This window comes from Hypanus sabinus, chromosome X1 (assembly GCF_030144855.1).
Source record: "Hypanus sabinus isolate sHypSab1 chromosome X1, sHypSab1.hap1, whole genome shotgun sequence".
NCBI classification, from domain to species: Eukaryota; Metazoa; Chordata; class Chondrichthyes; order Myliobatiformes; family Dasyatidae; genus Hypanus; species Hypanus sabinus.
Genome location: NC_082738.1, coordinates 29,404,098 through 29,423,864, shown reverse-complemented (window position 1 = coordinate 29,423,864; position 19,767 = coordinate 29,404,098). Strand labels below are relative to the sequence as shown.

Here is a 19,767-nt window from a genome sequence, read left to right as displayed (position 1 = left end):
AGGACTAGAGCGCACAGCCTCAGAGTACAAGGACATCCCTTTAGAACAGAGATGAAGAATTTCTTCAGCCAGAAGGTGGTGAATCTGGGTATCTACGGTACTGGTGGACATAGTCTATTGCTGTATAACAGTAATGGTGGAGTTGGGTCTGTCTCTGTATAGCACCATGGTACAGTACAAGTGGGGACTTTTGTTATTTACTAATACAAGGGTATGGTACCGGTGGGGACGGGTCTGTCACTGTGTTACACCGGGGTACGGTACCGGTGGGGACGGGTCTGTCACTGTGTAACACCGCGGTACGGTACCAAGACCAGAGCAGAGCAGAGCAGACTCAATGAGAAAATGGCCTAATTCTGCTCGGATGTGTTATGGACTAATTGTTGACTCTCTGTGAGGACTGGATTCCACAGTCCCCGCCTTTGAGGATATGTTGTGAGCAGGCTCCTTCCTGTGCTGTGTGCTATGTAAGTGACATCTATTTCGTTGATGAAATGCTGATATATCTATCTACCGGGCTTTCACGTCTTCAAATGCCATTGGTTTCTGCAACTTCCCTGTGGTGTTGGTGTTCATTGATTCTGTTTACCTCTCATACCCCGAGAGCGTGAATTCATGTCCCAGCTCGTGTAACTCTTGCCTCTCCTACATCCTGCTTCAATCATTCCTCCAGCAGCAGCCAGGCCCTCCAGCTGCCTGGACCGAGCTCTGCTAAATCATCTTTCCTTCCTTCAGTCTGTCATTTCTCCTTTCACACAGAGTCGTACAGCACAGAAACAGGCCCTTTGGCCCAACTCATCCGTGATAACTAAGGTGCCCTATATGTGGTCTCATTTGCCCGCGTTTGATCATATCCTTCTAAACCTTTCCAATCCTTTCATCACCATCGTCGGACAAACAATCTTTTAAATGTTGTTATTGTACCTGCCTCAACCACTTTCTCTGGAAGCTTGTTCCATATGCTGACCACGTTCTGCATTTTTTTAAAAGAAAAATTGTCCCTCAGGCTCCTGGTAGACCTGCAAAATTTTATAGTCAGTGTCCTGACTGATGAAGGCCAGGTGCCACTTTCACCAACCTGTGACTCCACTTTCAGGAAAACATGTACACCTTCCAAAGCCATTTCATTTTTCCTTTTTGCCCTCCTGATTCCATTCTTGAGTACGCTTCAGCATCCCCTACACTCCCTCTGGGATTCACTTGATCCCAGCTGCCTGTCCCTTTCTCCTGACCAGGACCTCAACGTCCTTCGTCACCCAGGGATCCCTACTCCTGCCAACCTTGGCCCTTGCTCTAACGGGAACATGTGGATCTCGATCAATGTCCCCTCTAATTTGTAATGACCAGTGTGTGCAAAAATCTTGTGCTGTGCAATCTTTTGCCCGGTGACAGCAGCATGTGTGCACTGAATTTATAAAGAGATGTATTCATTGCATAGCAGGCCTGTAGAGGGTAATGAAGGATTTTCTCACCGGAGCTTTTACACATTGTCCATGTGTGATTTGTTTGTTTAATGGCACTTTAAAAAGTCAAGCTTCTAAATATCACCTCCACTTCTTCCTATTTGCAAATTCTCCAGCAACTTTTGCATCACAACAATACACACAGGTAACACCAGTTTCTGTATTGTACATAAATAGTTCTCATAGCTGCACGTTCCTGGCCTTGAGCTTTTGGTGTAGCAGTTTCTACTGTTTCATTAAGCCATTCCGCTTTCAATGAACTAGCAGTTCTTTTGCGCTTCACACCCTCTGCTTCTTTTGAATTCGACATAGTGAATCAATAATTTCTTCAATAAAAACAGTACCAATAAGCCAGTTTTCAAATCTGCAGACAAATCAGTGCAAGCTCCACGTTGTCAACATCAGAAACCAGAAAAGGAAATGTGATTGTGCACGCTTGTGAAATGTACTTAACATGCCAACGAGGTAAAGGGTGACAACCTTTCGTGCGATTTTAAATTCCTTTGTGCGCTAGTAGCAAAAGATGTGTATTGTTCACTTATGCATATCGCCAAATGTCCCTTTACCCACTAACAACCTTCTTCAGTCAACTTCTGCAAGTTTAACTGGCTGCAGTTTAAAACTTTAACTTGTGGACCAGGTCTGTTCCTTTCCTTAAATCTAATAGAACAACGGTCAGTGGCCTCAAAGTGCTCCTCCCCCACTGACACCTCAGGTTGAGCTCTGCCCCCTCCATAGTCATGCCTTTGAAAGCAGCCCAAACAGAATGCAACCATGCTAAGTGCCACACCACCTCCCTCATCGCCCTTCGGGGTCCTGAATAGTCTTTGCCGGTGAGGAAATCCTTTGCGTGTGAATCCGAACTGCTGAGTTCCTCCAGCATTTTGTGTGCGTTGTTCCAGAATGCCAGCATTTGCAGGATCTCTTGTGCATCCAGGGCCCTTTATGGATTTCCTGAGGAAACCTTTCTGAACACAGGGAACAAATTCTTCCCCGTCTCAGCCCTTAGCACTATGGAGCCCCCACTCTATATTAGGAAAGTTAAAAAATTCCCTATTATGACAACCCAATTATTCTTACAATTTTGCACAGTCTCCCTACATGTTTATTCCTGTTGTCTGTTCAGGACCCTATGGTCCAATGCCAACAATGTGATCACCCCCTTTTTGTTTCTCTGGATGATCCTTCAGTAGTCATCTCTGACTACATCTGTGACATGCCCCTTAATCATTCCCCTTAATTTAATCTCTGACTAAAACCATGATATCCCCCTAAATCAACTCATCCTCCTCCTCTCTTCCCTCCACCTCTGTCCTACCCATAGCACCTGCACTCTGGAACGTTAAACTACCAGTCCTATCCCTCCTTTAGCCCTGCATCCGTAATGGCTGTACTACCTAGTCCTATGTAGCTGTCAATGCCCTGAGTTCATCCACCTTTCCTGTCAGAGATTTGCATTGAAATAAATGTAGTTGAAACCCACAGACTCCTGCCCCCTACTCCTGCTGTGTAGGAGGAATTGAGGTTAAAAAGTCGGCACAACATTGTGGGCTGAAGACTGTGCTGTTATGTTCTATGTTTTATTTAACTTGCTGTCGCTGACTTCTGCATCACTTTCCAGCCTCTAAATTGCCTGATACTTCAGATCCCCACCACTACCCTCACCCCCACCCCCCTCATTGTAAGAGAGGCCCAACACAGGCTAAAGTCACGCTGGGTCCAAATCCAGTGGTCGAAGTCTCCCCATCTGTGGTATGCCAGGAGATGTATCAGAGAGGGGCGGTTTGCGTTCACTTTATTTTTGAGCGTTGTGATTTGTCAGGTTTGAAGAGAGCCAGTATTTGCTAGGGCCATGTGGGGAGGCTGGAGGCTTTGTGATGTTAACGAACCGGGTGGGTAAAGTTCAGCCCTTGGCCTATCACTGCATCGCCCCCTGGACTCGGTGGAATTTCTGCGAGGAAGCATGAGTCTGACTCTTCTCTTTCTCTTTTCCTCAGGCCTGTGCCCCTCGTTACATATGGAAAAGAGATCAACAGGACCACGAATTGGTGGGGAGCTGCTACCTCGCCACAGGCAACTTCAGCTACATAGTGGAGTACGCGCCATGTCGAACGAGTAGGTGCTGCCTCGTGTAAACGATCCGACACAGTGGTCCTTCAGTTCCCTCTCCAGTGTCCTGGATGCCCCTTAACCCTTGACTGCCCTCAGTGGGTGGTGACACTTCTATTGTCCCATCATGGGGTTTGATTCCTCTCTTTGCCTGCATCCCAGGGCACTTGGGCCAATTTTTGGTCCCCCTGACCCATCTTTGATAGAAAGCAGCATTCGATGGTGTAGTTGTGCCTGTTACACACTGGCTCCAAGTTTCAGACCCACCTCAGGGAAAGTGTGATGGAGCGAGGGCACAGGATATCCTACCCTCCCTGATAAGTTCTGCTAATGTACAGGATAGGCTGAGTAATGACTCATTTTCCATCCCGTCTTGTGTGGTTGATGCTTCACCAAAGCACAAATCATGAAGCTCTTGTTGCAAACATCCTCTCATTAGAGTATTCTTCTTTTACATTGGCCTCCCAGTGCTCCAGGCATAGTGATACTTCTCAGGTTTAGGCATTAGCTTTGTGACTGATGTAATTGGACTGCCTCTATTTCCACAGATTGGCATTCGATTTCAGGCCAGGGATTCTGCCAGGCTGGTTTCAGTGCCGACCTAACAGAGGTAAGAACCTTGGGATTCTGCAAACAGCCATCCCGGACTGTGTATGGGTATCAAAGTGGCTGCCACCCGAAGTGCCACCTTGCCTTCCTTACTGAGAGTCAGTGAGGTGTCGCTTCTGTGACCAATCTCCACCGGGGAGCCCCAGTTGCCATGGCAATGGGACCAGATGGTTCATTTTCAGGGCAGAGGGCACAATTTAATGCCATTCTTCACAGACTTTTTAAAGTTTGAGGCACTGGGACACTAGACCCCACCTCCCTCAGTATGCTTGGGGACTCTGTGCTTCTCAAGAATTGGATCTTCGTGGGTTCCCTTGCACTTTGTAGAGGTCTCCAGGGCTAGACATGGAGCTGGCAGAGTCCGATGCTTCAATGTACCAGCATGGCCTGCGGTCAACTGAGGAAAGTGCTTCTACCCTTCTGTTTGTTTCTGAGTACTTGGATTGTTGACATCAGGTACATCAGGGCACTGGAGATCCCAGCCAAATCTGGTGGAAGGAGAGGTGTCAGACCCCACACCTCCTGCCCACCTGTGGGAGAGTTTGCAGGTCCCACATCAGCCTCATCAGAACCCATGAAACTGGAGTCAGTTTCTATCTCGAGGGACTGACGGAGAAGGTGGTTGGTGTCTGCGTTCGTAGTGAGGGGGACGGGTGGTCACATAAACAGAGCTGATGGCTCTGTTGTATCAGGGTATGAGCCTGTTCACTAATGCCAACTGTCGGTGTCCTTACAGAGTGGCCGGGTGGTGCTCGGTGGGCCAGGCAGTTTCTACTGGCAAGGTAAGGCATGTCCCTGACAGGAGTGTGGATGTAGTGGAGCTGGGCATGGATAGGCTCTGTATCCAGGACTCAACACCACAGCTGGTTATCCTCTCTCCCGCTCTCCCACTCTGTATGTGTATCTCTGTCTCTGCCTCTCTCTTTCTCTCTCTGTCTCTGCCTCTCCCCTGCCTTTCTCTCTTGTTCTCACTGTCTCTCATGTTCCCTCACATTCAAATGTTCATTTTCTGGGATATCTCCACTGCTTCGAGTGATTTCACATCACTCCAGTGCCCTGCGTTTCCTTGTCCTCTCTCGGTGTACGCTGCAGCTCACTGTGTGCCTGGGATAAAACCTTCTCACAATCCTCAGACCCCTATCCGTAGTCTTTATCAACCGGACTGTTCACAAACACTATCTTGTGTCCATTTCAACACCGCGATTGCTTGTTTCACTACCCTCCTGACCCCACCCAGTCTCAGCTCTGCAGAAACCCTCACCCAACCTATATTACCACAGTATTTCACAATTTCCGGCCAGAACAACTGTCAATACCAAGTCTTTTCCTCCCACCTGCCAAGGAAGCGTCTCCATGGGAGCAGGAGTGGCTCATCCAGCTCTGTTCATTCAGGACAGCCATACCTACTGCCCCGCATCTGACTCCCTTCAGCCACCACCCTCTCCCCTTCCTGCCGACACTTCTGCAATCGTTGCCTCACTCACCCCTGACCACTGTAGCCTGGAGTACCGGTGCCCTTCCTGAACCAACCCCCTTGCCCCAGGCATCCTCTTGTCAGATTCTCCTTGGAACATCTCCCTGCTGGGGGTTGGGAGGGGGAGATGGTGAGACATCCCGTCCCTGAGGGTCAGTGGGCGGGTGGGCTGGGGAGGACTTTGGGATCCGGCTTTTTTCTCGGCTCCGCTCTGATTGGTTTCTGTGTTGGTTTCTCAGGCCAGCTGGTCTCTGCCTACATCAAGGACGTGTTTCAACCCAATGCTGACCTCAGCTATATCCAGTTCACGGATGGGGAGATGCGTACTGCTACGTCCCCGACCTCCTTTGATGACAGTTACCTCGGTGAGTGGGACCTCTCGTGTTTAGCCCCAACAGCCGACTGTTCAAAGGGACAGCTTCTGCGTGCTGGCTCCAATGGTACCTGTACTCCAGCTGCGTGGGAGGTTGGAGAAATCACTAAGGATAAAGATTAAGGATTAGCTTTACTTGTCACAAGCGCGTGAGAGGCCAGGCTGAAAGAAGTCCTGTAAAATAGTGCTACAGGATCGTCTGCACAGTAGACAACAGCTTCTTTCCCTCTGCCAACAGATTTCTGAACGGTCCATGAACACTACCACACTATTCATCTTTTGCTTTTTTTAAAAAATTGTAACTTCTGGTAATTTGTTATCCCTGCCCTGTGCTGCTGCCATAAGACATTTCACAACTTCTGCTGCTCGAGATTGTGATTCTATGAGCGCATGTTCTCTGGGACTGCAGCGGTTCAAGTTGGGGTAGGCAATGAATGCTGACCTCGACAGTATGGTCAGATCTAATTGGAGGAAAGTATTTGGGTTGGATGTCAGAGGTCAGTTTTTTACACAGAGTGGTGGGTGTGTAGTATGCCCTGTCAGGGATGGTGGTAGAGGCAGATAGATTAGGGGTATTTAAGAGACTCTTAGATAGGCACATGGATGATAGAAAAATGGAGGTCAATGTAGGAAGGAAGGGTTAGATTGATCTCGGAGTAGGTTATAAGGTCGGCACAGCATTGTGGGCCGTAAGTCCCCTACTGTGCTGCATTGTTCTATTTTCTATGCACAGTAGATCTGGGAAAAGCTGGGTGGACCTCAGCTTTGGGTTCCAGGCCGTGATCCACAGTTCCAAAAAGGGGCACCGCTGGCTGGAGCACTCGCCTTCCTTGGACTCATTGAAGTCTCAGTAAGGAGACTTGCAAGCTGGACCCAGTTCTCCCCATTTCCTTCCCTCTTCTGTCGTGCTAAGCTGTTTCCTTTCTCTTTCAAAGGTTATTCTGTGGCTGTTGGAGAGTTCACTGGAGATTCCACTGAAGGTAAGATTTGCATGCACGGCAGTCGTGAGAGTGTTCCAGCTTGTTTCGTGGCATTTCTCCTGCTTGCCAGTAGTTGCAGAGCAACTGAGACAACTTGTCAGCTGAGAAAAAAAACACTGGCATTCACTGCCTATTCTTACTTTACCCCTGGAAGGTGCCAAAGGGCTTTTTCCTTAAACAGTCAGGGGCAGAGCCCCTGCCTCACAACCTCAGAGATCCGGGTTCAATCCTGACCCTTGGTGCTGTCTGTGTGGAGTCTGCATGTTCTCCCCATGACTGTGGGTTTCTCCCTATGTCCCAAAGACACATGGTGTTGGTGGGTTAATTGTCACTATAAATTACCCCCTGTTAGTGGGTGACGGTTAGAATCTGGGGGGAGTTGACAGGTATGTGGGGAGAATGAAATGAGATTGGTGTAAATGGGTGGTTGATGGTCGGCACAGACTCAATGGGCCAAAGGGCCTGTTTCCGTATTATATCTCTCTACGGCTATGTTGCAGTCTCTGGTGAGTCTGCACAGAGAAAACTGTGTGCAAAACGATGTGGGAAGGAGGGGACAGTGAGGTGGTCATGGGGACAGAGGGCTGTTGGGCTGAGGGAAAGGGGCAGAAGTGGGGATGGGGGTGCTGTGAAGGGGAGGGGTTGGAGAGAGAGGGTGAGCAGGTAGGAGGAAGGGATGAGAGGACTTGAGCAGGACCAAGATGTGGAACTAGATTGACAGTGTGTCTGTTCTCATTGGCAGATTATGTCACCGGGGTACCACGCGGGACGCATTCCGTTGGATATGTAAGCACCGATCGACAATTGCAGTCAGACACTTGGGTTAGAAGTCCGCCCTCACCTAAACCTCATTACGGGGAACCTGCTAGCCCGTCAAAATCGGCCCTCACGCACACAGCAGCCTCTCTCGCGCCGAGGGAGGAACATACTCCTGTGGGTTCCTGCACGATGATGACCCCGGGGCCCCATGCTGGAGGAGCCACAGTTGCATCCCCAGCACTGACGGTCATTTCCATAGCCCTGCGTGATTTAGCCTGTCAGCTTGAGTGGCATTTTGCAGGTGTGACTCCACTGAGCTGTTCTCCTTGCCTGCATCTAATTCCTCTCCCTTCTGAAAGAGCCTGGGTATTTCCCTCAGTTGCATTGGCTCTGGAAACATGAACCAGGTTGAAGCACTTCGGCGCGTCAGTGATGCGATGAGCAGAGGGAGGTGGAACTGTTTGCTCCCTCCCTGTTTTCCCAGAACACCCCCTCCCCACCTTGCCCTGGTGGGCCTTTGGCTCAAACTGCACTGAATGAAAATTGAAAGGCACGGCCACCTTGGTGGGAGGTCTGGAGACATCTGACAGCTCAGAACATCCCTTGAGGAGGGGCTGGGACGGAGCCGTCGTTGCCCCTCAGTGCAGCTGAGAGTGTCTTACTGCACTGGAGCCCGTCCTGGAACGGGACACTTGCCCTGTTTATTTCTATTCCACCCGAGGTTATGTGTTTGACTTACCTCTGCTCTGATCTCTCCAACAGGTCACCATTTTAAATGGGACAAATATGAAAGCTTTATTCAACTTATCCGGTGACCAAGTAAGTTTCTCTGTCCCTCGGCTGTGTTTCTTATTGACCGCCACCATTCTGGAGACGCAAGTCCTGAGTTGTTCAGGGCCTGACCAATACTTCCCAACAGGGACTAAGCTAGCAAGAGCCCACTGTGTCTGGAGTCGCTGGCTTTGATCTGTGGTTAACACTAAGTGGACTGATCCTGGGCTGGGGAGCCTTTGTCTCCGGGACAGGGGCCAGTTTATTTGCTCCCGTGGCCTAGTGACCCTAAAGTGTGATCAGAAAAAGTAGCTTAATAATAATAATAAATAAATAAATAAGCAAAAATTATCAAGAGCATGTGAGATGAAGAGTCATTAGAAGTGAGTCCATAGTTTGTGGGAAGAGTTCAGTGATAGGGTGAGTGAAGTTGAGATCCACAGGTTATTCCCTGTGGTTGAGGGAGCCTGACTAGTCTGTGATCAAGTCAGCCCTTGTTGTTCAGGCTTTCGCCCAGCCAGAGTGATTTCAGGGCTGTGGGTGCAAGCTAGCCCAAAAAGGTGTGAATTTGGAACTGGAATTGGAATTGGAATTGGAACCAAGGACACTCCACCCACTGAGGTCACACTTTCCTTGAGCACCACCTTCATTCACAGTGTGAACCAGCTGGACTGTGACCAGGAGCCTTTGGGAATTACCCGGGCATCGCTCCACATAGAAATTGTAAAGAGGAGGGACCCTCCTGGAAAAAATGAGCTATGCTTCCACACACAGGCTCACTCTCACTCTCTCCCCCTCACTCTCACTCACTCTCTCCCCCTCTCTCACTCTCTCTCCCCTCTCCCCCTCTCTCTCAGTTCCTCTCTCACTGTCCCCCTCACTCTGTCCCTGCTCCCTCTCACTCTTCCCCATTCCCCCTTACTCTCTTCCCCCTCACTCTCTTCCCCCTCACTCTCTTCCCCCTCACTCTCTTCCCCCTCACTCTCGTCCCCCTCACTCTCGTCCCCCTCACTCTCGTCCCCCTCACTCTCGTCCCCCTCACTCTCGTCCCCCTCACTCTCGTCCCCCTCACTCTCGTCCCCCTCACTCTCTCTTCCCCCTCACTCTCTCACTCTCTTCCCCCTCACTCTGTCACTCTCTTCCCCTCACTCTCTTTCCCCCCCACTCGCTCTCTCACTCTCACACTGTAATTCAATGAAACACTGAGAGGTCTCTCCTTAATTTCTTCCAGATGGCCTCATACTTTGGATACACTGTGGCAGTGACTGACATCAACAGTGATGGGTGAGTTATCCCAGCCAGTGAGGAGGAGCCTGGCACTGTGCTAAGCCAGTCAGCTCCTACAAACAGCATTTCGTAGGAAGTGATTGTTAAAATATGCCAAATGTGATTTCCTCTTTTAATTGCTTGTGCATGTGTCATCGTGTTCTGCAGAATCGTTCAAGGAGAAACCAGGCAGGAAGATGCTCACAGCCCTTTTCAATTAAAGCTGAACTCCCGTGTGTTGGAGTAATGTTTCCGGGCCAACACGCAGACTCCTCATTTCATTGTTCATCTCCCGCCTCCTCTCCTAGTTAAATATCATACAGGGGCCTGAAAAACCAAACTTCTCACCCATTTGACCCTCTCCCTGTTTTCCCAGAGCCCAAACCCTGACACAGAGCAAAGTGTCCCAGTGAGCAGTCGGAAAGCACCTCGGTTTGAGATCTTGCTGTTTAGGCAGCCAAGCTGGTGGGAAAGCAGCTGGCTGTGATTTTATCGCTGACTTCATTGGGGAGCGAGTTCAGGGTGGAGGCAATTTCCGCTTCTGCCTCGGGGGCTGTGGTGGGTGCTGAACCAGACTGAAGCCTTTGTCTGCAGTGCACTGGGGAAGATGGGCCAGCCTTTGGTTGGCAGGCTGGAAGACCCCAGTCTTGGCTGTCTTGTCACTTCCCGCTCCTTAGAGGCTGCAAACTGTTGCAGTGGAAGTGAAAAAAAATAACAAAGCTGTGTTTCCCCTTCCATGAGGCTCTTCTGAATGGTTTCCTTCACTGTTTCAAGATGTTCTGGCAGGGATTCAGTGGGCCTGGGGTGCAGGAACTGGAATTCAGATCTTGCCTGGGGCCAGTGCTTGTCATCTCAGATTGTGGTTTCTTGCAGGGTTGGAGGTCAGGGGCTGCCAGCACCAATTTTCATCTATCTCTGAGGCATGGGCCAAGTGGGCAGCTGGCCGGTCATCCCACTGATGCTGGCTCAGGCCCTCTGGAGCTTTGCCTTGCACTCAGTTTATTGCATGGCATCTAAACACAGTGCTGATTTTACAGGCTGGACGATGTTCTTGTGGGTGCACCGATGTTCATGGAGCGAGACTCCAGGGGGAGGCTGCAGGAGGTTGGACGAGTCTACGTCTATCTGCAGACTGGCCTGCTGGAATTTAACGTCACTCAGAACCTGACGGGCAAGGACACCTATGGACGATACGGGACCTCTGTGGCAGTGCTAGGGGACCTGGATCAAGACGGATTCAATGGTATGCAGAGCTTGCTTCTCCTTGCGGTGAGAGCATTTCTAGGTCTCTGTTCCATGACCTTGATTGATTTAAAGGGTAATCATTCACATCTCCTGCAAGGAGGTGAATAAATAAATCATTTGCTAAATAGATTGGCTGAGATCTGGTCGCCATAATCTCTTTGAAAGGAGGACATTGGAGTGGAGCAGCTCTGGAATTGTGCCTCTGAAGGCCCTGGATGGCAGTGGTTTGGGAAAGGTGGATTTAACCCGTTGAGGGGGACGATGGTTGGCATTTAATTTGCAATGGGCAGCACCTTTTAAAGCAAAGGGCAGAGTAAATGCTTGCACGAAACAGAGAGAGATGAAATGTAAATGATGGTTCTCTCAACAGAACAGAAGGATCTTGGGGTCCAAGTGCACAGTTCCTTGAAAATGGCCGCATAGGTTGGTAGTCGTGAGGAAGGTGTTTGCACTGAGTTCAAGAGCAAGGTAGTCAGGTTACAGATATAAAACTTCTGCCAGGCTGAACTTAAGGTATTATGCGTAGTACTGGTCGTCCCATTACAGGAAGGGTGTGGGGGCCTTGGAGAGGGAGCAGAGGAGATTCACCAGGATTTTGTCTGGATTAGAGAGTGTGAGCTACAAGGAGAGGCTGGACAAACTTGGATTGTTTTCTCTGGAGCGGCAGAGGCTGAGGGAGACCTGATGAAGGTTTATAAAATTATAAGAGGTATATATAGGATAGCCAGTCATACTGTCAAAGGTAGAGATGTCTAATCTAGAGGGTGTACATTTAAGGTGAGGGGTAAGAGTTCGAAGGAGATGGGTGGGGCATGTTTTTACAGTGTTGGATGCCTAGAATATGCTGCCGTGGGTGGTGGTGGAGGCAGATACTATGGAGGCTTTTGAGACGCTGTTAGACAAACATGTGCAGGCAAAAGTGATTTAGTTTAATTTGGCATCACATTTGACATAGTCATGGTGAGCTGAAGGGCCTGTTCCATGAACATCGATTTCTTCAACTTCTCCCTCCTCCTCCTTCTCTCTTTTTCCATTCCCAATTCTGAGTTCCCCTTTACCCCATCTCTTCTCTCCTGCTCATCATCTCCCCCGGTTCCCCTCCTCCTTCCCTTTCTCCCATGGTCCACTCTCCTCTCCTATCAGATTCCTTCTTCTCCAGCCCTTTGCCTTGTCCACCCGACACCTCCCAGCTTCTCACATCATCCCCCCTTCTCCACCTTCTTATTCTGGCTTCTTCCTCCTTCCTCTCCGATTTTGAAGAAGGGACTCAGCTAGAAACGCTGACTCTTTATTCCTCTCTGTGGATGTTACTTGACCTGCTGAGTTCCTCCAGCATTTTCTGTGTGTTTAGATGGGACTTCAGACTGACCCTGCTCTTCTGCCTACAGATGTGGCAGTTGGAGCCCCATACGCTGGGGACCAGGGCCTGGTCTACATCTACAACGGGCGATCCGACGGCCTCAACAGCACTCCTTCCCAGATCCTGGCGGGACAGTGGGCAGCCACCGCCAAGGTGCCAGCAAGCTTCGGCTTTGCCATCCGTGGAGCGACAGACTTGGATATGAACGGGTACCCAGGTATTACACAGCACTGTAGTGTGGGGGCACCAAACTGCTCCTTCTGTTAGTGTAATCCACCCAAGAGAAGGTCGAAACAGGTCTTCTTAATGAGCCAGTCTTGCAGCTTTTCCTCTGTGTGCCTATCCTTCCTCTCGCACGCAGATACACGGTTCACATCCAGCATTCCGTTTCCATTCTCTGTGCCGTGCAGTGATGAGGGCGGGAGGGGAAAGCCATTTCCTCAGTAGGTGGAGGTGGAGCATGTTACAAACAAGAGGGCCATTGAGGATTGATGTCAACAAGCCCTGCCCCAAACTGAGTGCTGGGAATCCGTTCCCTGTAGAACAATTTTTTCCCGACCACGATGGAGGAAATTTTCCGGTTGTGCATTAAGGGAACAACTGCAGACTGAGTTCAATCGAATTTTAAGCCTCAAATGTCTCAGTGCAAGTGGGAATCAGTGGGTGAGGGAGTGAGCTACAGGACCTGCCCGTATCTGGGTAGTGCAAGTGACAAAGAAGGCAGAGCTGCTGCAACATTTGCAAGAGCAGTCCACTTCCTGGGCAAGTCCAGCCCTCATCCCAGGGGTAACATGGAATTACGCCCCATCTATCACACAGACACAGGCCATTGGGCCCTAACAGATCAGCTGCTTGCCCTTCAGGACATCTCCCTGTTGACTTCCTCCTCGCGCTCCCATGTCATTTACCTGAGCCACTCTCCATGGGACTGAGTACCACAGACTCATCGCTCACTGGCTAAAGAATTTCACCTGAGTTCCTAGGTAACGATGTTCATGTCATTGTGTTTCACCGTCTTGACATGGGCCCAGCCAGTGAAAACTCTAGTCATGCCTTCACTGTTCGTGTTCCCAGAAAAAAGGGCCCCTAGCTCTTCACTCTTCCCTTCCCCGTTTAGCTCTCAGCCATGTCAATGTTTCTGCACGTTCTCCAGTGTCTCAATTTGACTTTTGTAGAGCAGAGATGAGTTGTGCGTAGTGCAGTGTGTGTTCTAACCAAGCATCAGGATTTAACATTGTTACTTCCCATTTGTCATGTACTAGAGGTAAATCTTTTTATGGCTGTTTTAATCTGTGGAGCTACTTCGTGCAACTAGTGTACACCCACAGTACAGAAACAGGCCATTTAGCCCACCATCTTCATGCTGACCGTCAGCTACCCACCTACACCAATCCCAATGCCCAGCAGTTGGCACTCCCTTCTCTGCCTTGATGGTTCAAGTGCTCGTCTCGATGGGTTTTAAATGTACAGTGAGTCTCTGGCTCCACCACCACCTCAGACAGTGTGTGCCTCAATCCAATCCTACTCCTCTGGGGGAAAAATATTCTTTCTTGCACCCTTCTACATTAAAGTCAAAGCCATTGGTTTTGGACAGTTGGAATGGGGAAAAGTAGCACCATCGTCCTCCCCACTTGTTCATGTTATTCTTGAAACCAAGACCCCTCCCTCCCCATTCTCATAAAACCTCTACGTATCCACTTCAGTATTTCTTTGGATTGTAAACTCTCCTCCTCCCGCCCACTTTATGGGGAAGTAGCAGAATAGATGTCATCGTTGATATAGTTCCCTGCATTATACTTGTGCTTCTGGTATTCTGGGTCACCTAGCACAGAAACAGGCCCTTCGGCCCATTGAGTCCATACTGACAATCAGCCTGCACGTCTTTGGGATGTGGGGGGTAGCCAGAGTGCCTGGGGGAAGCCCACATGGTCACAGGGAGAATGGTGCTCTCTGTTCAGAGCTTGCACGATGGTCAGGGTGAAACTAGCAACACTGTAGTGTCCTTCCCCTTCTCACCTGGAAACAGCAACTGAGCTGTCACCACCTGGCCACCTTTGAGCCGTGTTTCCATTATCGTTATAACTCACGCTCCTGTATCCTGGTTTAACCCCGGACTGCCTGTAGTGAAGTGTAAACACTAAAGTGGGCTGACCCTTCATAGTTCCATTCTGTTCAGTTACATTTCTGTTTTTCAGATATAATTGTCGGGGCATTTGGTGTTGATCGGGCTGTGGTTTACAGGTAAGAACGTGCAGATGGCCTGCTCAGTATATTTGCTATAGATTGCTGTGTTGTGTTGATATCAGCTCGAGGTGTGACCCTGTGCACGGTCTGGCTTCCTGACACGAGTTTTCTCTTGCTCGTCTAGAGAAGGTGGAAGTGTCTGACTGCCAGGCAAGCTCCTCTGCCCCACAACATGGCTCCCTTCCTCTTTCCCCAACTTGGTGAACAGAACCAGTCCAGCTCCTGTCAGAGATGTTCCTCGCTCCCGCTGCCCAGCACCATGCACCCACTGCTCTGCCAGGCAACTGTGCAGGTCAGCACTGAATCAGGTTCTGGAGGAGATCTCCTTCCATTCCCTCTGAGGAAAGCGGCAGCAACATCAGGGAGCCGTGGGCTGCCTTTGCTCTTGGCCGTCAGGCCCCTCACCCACTGCACTGCCATCTCCCTCCTCTCAAACTCCCAGGCTAGCTTGGGAACGAGTCATAGCCTTACAGACCCCAAATCTCTCCAGGTCTCTGCTTGACACAGGGACCTTGCATTGGGATGGAAATTGCTGCTTGTTTAGCATCAACGTGTCTCCTTTCTGAACAACCCCTTGGGTCTCTGGTCCAAATGTCTCCAGGATTTGGGGCCTTGCTGCTTTTGTCCTGTCAGGTGCCAGGGAATAGGACTTCCTCATTTACGTGAGGAAGGTTTCTTGTCCCTAGGGAGTGGGTTTGCTAAGCATCCTACTGGTATATGTAAGCAAAATGTGTTGTGATGAGTTCCTGTCAATTCTCATCATGTCAGCAAACCTATGTTGTTTCAGGATTGTCAAGCTTGCTCCTCATTGCCATAGCAACCATTTCAGGAACTAATGCTCTTGTCTCTCGGTCCAGGGCCAGGCCTATTGTGCGTGCAAGTGCCACGCTGAAAGTGTCGCCTTCTGTCTTCAACCCAGAGGAGAAGGCCTGCACAGTGAACAACACTGATGTCACATGGTACGTGTAGTTTTCAGCCAGTCCCAATGGTATATCCCCTGTAGAGCTGAATGGCCATCGAATGGTACAGCATGCAAAAGGCCCTGTGGCCCACTGTGTGCATACTGACCTTTCCTTGCCCATCCACACTCATCCCATTTGCCCACATGCTATTCTTGTTCTAATTCTGCGACCGCGTCTTCGAACTGTGTATTATCAAGTAGAATTCTTTTGCTCTTCTCCTTGGAGTTTGGAGATGCCACAAAGCGAGAGATGTGGCAGGGATCAGCAGCAGCTTGGAATGGTCCTGAATGTGACCTTGACTGTCATGGTTGAAACTTCCAATGTACGCTTGAGTCTGTAACAGAAGATCACGGGCCTCAGAGTACACTGGAGTGGGAAACTGCTCTCACTGGTGGGGGTGTTGTGGTCAGAGAATGAAGACTGACATGAGGTCGGAGGTTTGTACGCAGTGTGTGGTTGGGACCTGGAACGTGCTCCTCGGGATGCAGTGGGGGCAGATTCCACTGTGACCTTCTGGAGGGGAGTGGAGAGATGGATGGTTAGGAAAGGTTTGCATGGGGGAGTTAGGTAAAACCCATGAGTTGCTCTGCTGGAGAGCCAGTGCGAGCAGAATGGGCTGAATGGTCTGTGGTGCTGTAACCATTCCACCTCCCAGAAGGCTCTACTGCAATTGACGTTTCCTATGCCTGTAACAAAAGCTGCCAGGTCAGGGTAATCTAATGAGTTCCTGAGCAGGTCACGAGGTTGATCATCTTCCAGTGAATTCCAGAGGCAGGGGTCTTGGCTGCTGCAGGTCTGACAAGGAATTGCAGAGCTTCGGTCTGCAAGCCGCTTTTCCCGGTTGGGGGGAGCACACTTCGGGCCTGCTCTTGGCCGCAGCGTCAGGTGGGCAGGGCTGGGGTAGGGAGAGTACCCTGGCTTCTGGGAACACACAACTCCCTTCATACTACATCTACCCACCACCCATCTCCATCTCTGCTATCAGGCTGTCTGCTCTTTTCTCAGCCAGCAGTGCGGGGTGGGAACTGTCAGCTCCCTCCCTCCCATTCACGGATCCTGAAACCACGGCCTCCCAGTTCTGCCGCTGGACATTTCAGCCTCCCTCTGGGACACGTGGAGTAATTCTCATCAGCTGTCCTGTCTCCAACTTGGCTGGGCTCCCACTGCCTGCAGGCAGCTGGATGGCCTCCTGCTCCAGCTCCATGTCCTGTCAGGCAGGAGAGTGCTAGCAGGTCCTGTCCTCTTCTCAGCCAACCTCCTCCTCCCAGCCTGGCCAGGGGGCTGGAGCCTGCTCCCTAGGCCCCTAGGATAGCATTACTCTGCAGGCTCAAGAATGAGCCATTACTTAAAGCCCAGCACTGACCGAGGTTGAGAATATATCAGGGTACTCTGTCCCTTTAACTCTCACACTCCTGAATGCGTACAGGCCAGTGCGCAGCTGACAACCGTAGTGAGAAGCAATCCTGGAGCAAGTTGGGAGCTGCTGAGGGCCTACCTGCCAGTGCTGCTCTGGGATGGGCCGCCAGAAGTGCTTGTGTATAACATCACCACTCTCTTCTCTCATGCAGCATCAACGTCAGCTTCTGCCTGAGTGCGTCTGGGAAACACGTGCCAGACTCGATCGGTGAGTGTGATGGCCGTGACACGGTGATGTACCTAAACAGGACAGGCGGACAGAGGGGCGAGTGGCCGTGTCAAACGCAGGGGTGGTGAGCTGAGGGAAGGGAGAGGGTTCAGATCCAGTGGGGCTGCTCTTGGATGAGATGTTGGAGAGTCCTTCCTCTTTCAACACTGAAGACACCCAGTAAAGCCTGTCCCACAACATGGCCAATCACTTGTCCAGCTGTCTGTATGATTGTACCTCCAGAGCAAGCTGGTGGGACTGTTCAGCTTGTGTGAGTATCATGGTAACAATTCCCTTCTTTGCCCCCTGGGCCAGGGTGATGTGTGAGGGTCACATTCCCTAACAGTGGGACCTCTGCTGAGCCCACAGAGACTGGAAGCCATCGCATGCATTAGATCCAATGCACAGTGAGTTGGCCCTCGATAAGGGGGATGTTGTAGGGCAAGAGGGCAGGGATCCTTGGAGGGCAGGTGGCATTAGTAGTGAGGAAGGAAGTGATCACTGAGTCACCAGGCTCACACATTGACCAAAGTAGATCCAGCTGCAGACTGGAGCAGAGAGCAGTCAGCCATGTCACCAACCCTGACATTCTCTCTTCCCTCCCTCCCATCAGGCAGAAGATACAAAAGCCTGAAAGCACATTCCACCAGGCCCAAGGACAGTTTCTCTCTCACTGTCAATAGAGACTTTTGAATGTTCCCCTAGTACAATGAGATAGACTCTTGGCCTCACAGTCTATCTTGCTATGATTTTGCACTTGATCATTTATCTGCACTGCACACTCTCTATGTGACACTTTATTCTGCATTCTGTTATTGTTTTACCTTGTTCTACCTCAATGCACTGTGATTCATTGATCTAATCTGTATGGACAGTATGCAAGACAAGTTTTTCACTGTATCTCAGTACAGGTGACAATAATAACCAATACCAATGCCACATAGGAACACGAGAAAATAGGAGCAGGGAGAGGCAGGGGAAGTAAATTCCAGAGATGCACCCCCCTCTGACAGAAGAAAATTCTGCAAACCTCAGTTTTCACTTATTTTGTAAAGACGTCCCCTCATTCATGGCTCTCCCACTGCTAGAAACATCTCAATGTCTACCCTGTCAAGTCCCCTGAGGATTTTATAAGTTTGATTAAGGTCATTCTTCGAGACTCCAGGGAATATAGTCCCATATTGCCTGTCCTTTGCTAGGACAACCTTGCTCATCGCAGGAATGATCCTGGTGAAGCTCCTTTGGACTGCCTCCAATGCTCCCATGTCCTATTTTAGATGAGGGGATCAAAACAGCATGCAGCCTCACCAACAAAGGCCGACAAGCCACTTTCTTGTCGGACTTGCCTGCTAACTTCTTGTGACTTGTGCACTAGAACACCAAGATCCCTCTGCACGTCACTCACTTGCAGTCTCTCTACATTTAGATAATAATCTGCCCTTTGTTTCCACTCACTGAAATGCATGACCTCTTGTTAAACTCCGTTTGTCATTTGCCCACTCACTCAGTCTGTCAGAATTACGATGTTCTCATTAAAACATGCCCTTCAATCTACTTTTGTATCATTGACAAATTTGGAAACATTACATTTTGTTCCCTCCACTGGGTCATTATGTAAATTACCTTAGGCAAAGAATCGATTCCTGAGGAACTCCATTAGTTATGTCCCTCCAGTCCAGTCTAAAGAGAACCCATTTATTCCAACCCTCTACTTTCCACGTGAGGCCAGTTTTCAATCCATTTTAACACACTCCAATACCTTGGGCTCTTAAGTAATGCACCAGTCTTTTATGTGTTTCCATGTCAAATGCCTTTTGGAAATCTAGGTATGCTACATCTACAGGTTCCCCTCTATCAGCTCTCTTTGTCACACCCTCGAACAATTCAAACAAATTTACTTATACCATATTGACAGGTTTGATTAAACTCAGCTTTTCTAATTGATTAGTTATTTCTTTCTTCTTGTTGCCTCCAGCCTCTTGCCAACAATAGATGTTAAATTAACTGGCTTGTAGTTCACTGCCGTCAGATTTCTTTTAAGCAAGAGAATCCAAATCAGAATCAGGTTTATTATCACTGATATGTTGTGAAAGCTGTTTTTTTTTGCAGCAGCAGCACAGTGCTATAAATTACAATGAGAAATAAATATGTATATTCATGTGTATTTTATAGCTTTCAGTGTCCACTTTATTAGGTACAGGAGCGGAACCTGGTATAGCCTATTAACTTCAAGGCTTGACAGGTTATGCATTCAGAGATGCTTTTCTGCATGCCACTACTGTAATACGTGCCTATCTGAGTTACTGTCACCTTCCTGTCAGTCTGAACCAGCCTGGCTGTTCTCCTCTGACCTCTCTCATTATCAGGCTGCAGAACTGACACTCGCTGGACGTTTTTTTGTTTTTCGCACCATTCTCTGTAAACTCTAGAGACTGTCGTGCGTGAAAATCCCAGGAGATCAGCAGTTTCTGAGACACTCAAACCACCCCGTCTGGCCCCAACATTTTTTAACCAATGGCTTCACTATC

General features: G+C 49.6%; 1 protein-coding gene across 2 annotated transcripts in view; it reads left to right on the top strand.

Moving 5' to 3' along the window:
• The window catches only part of itga5 (integrin, alpha 5 (fibronectin receptor, alpha polypeptide)), a 102,708-nt gene that overhangs the window by 52,765 nt on the left and 30,176 nt on the right, over positions 1-19,767 (top strand). For both annotated transcript variants that reach the window (XR_009509004.1, XM_059956171.1), the window contains exons 4-16: positions 3,461-3,578; positions 4,121-4,182; positions 4,918-4,963; positions 5,895-6,020; positions 6,964-7,008; positions 7,751-7,794; positions 8,530-8,586; positions 9,770-9,822; positions 10,842-11,047; positions 12,438-12,626; positions 14,605-14,650; positions 15,511-15,612; positions 17,184-17,239. Coding sequence is in view for 1 of the 2 variants with exons in the window: in XM_059956171.1 (XP_059812154.1) it covers positions 3,461-3,578; positions 4,121-4,182; positions 4,918-4,963; positions 5,895-6,020; positions 6,964-7,008; positions 7,751-7,794; positions 8,530-8,586; positions 9,770-9,822; positions 10,842-11,047; positions 12,438-12,626; positions 14,605-14,650; positions 15,511-15,612; positions 17,184-17,239 (1,150 nt within the window). In the remaining variant the exon portion in view is untranslated. The remainder of the gene's footprint in view (positions 1-3,460; positions 3,579-4,120; positions 4,183-4,917; positions 4,964-5,894; positions 6,021-6,963; positions 7,009-7,750; positions 7,795-8,529; positions 8,587-9,769; positions 9,823-10,841; positions 11,048-12,437; positions 12,627-14,604; positions 14,651-15,510; positions 15,613-17,183; positions 17,240-19,767) is intronic.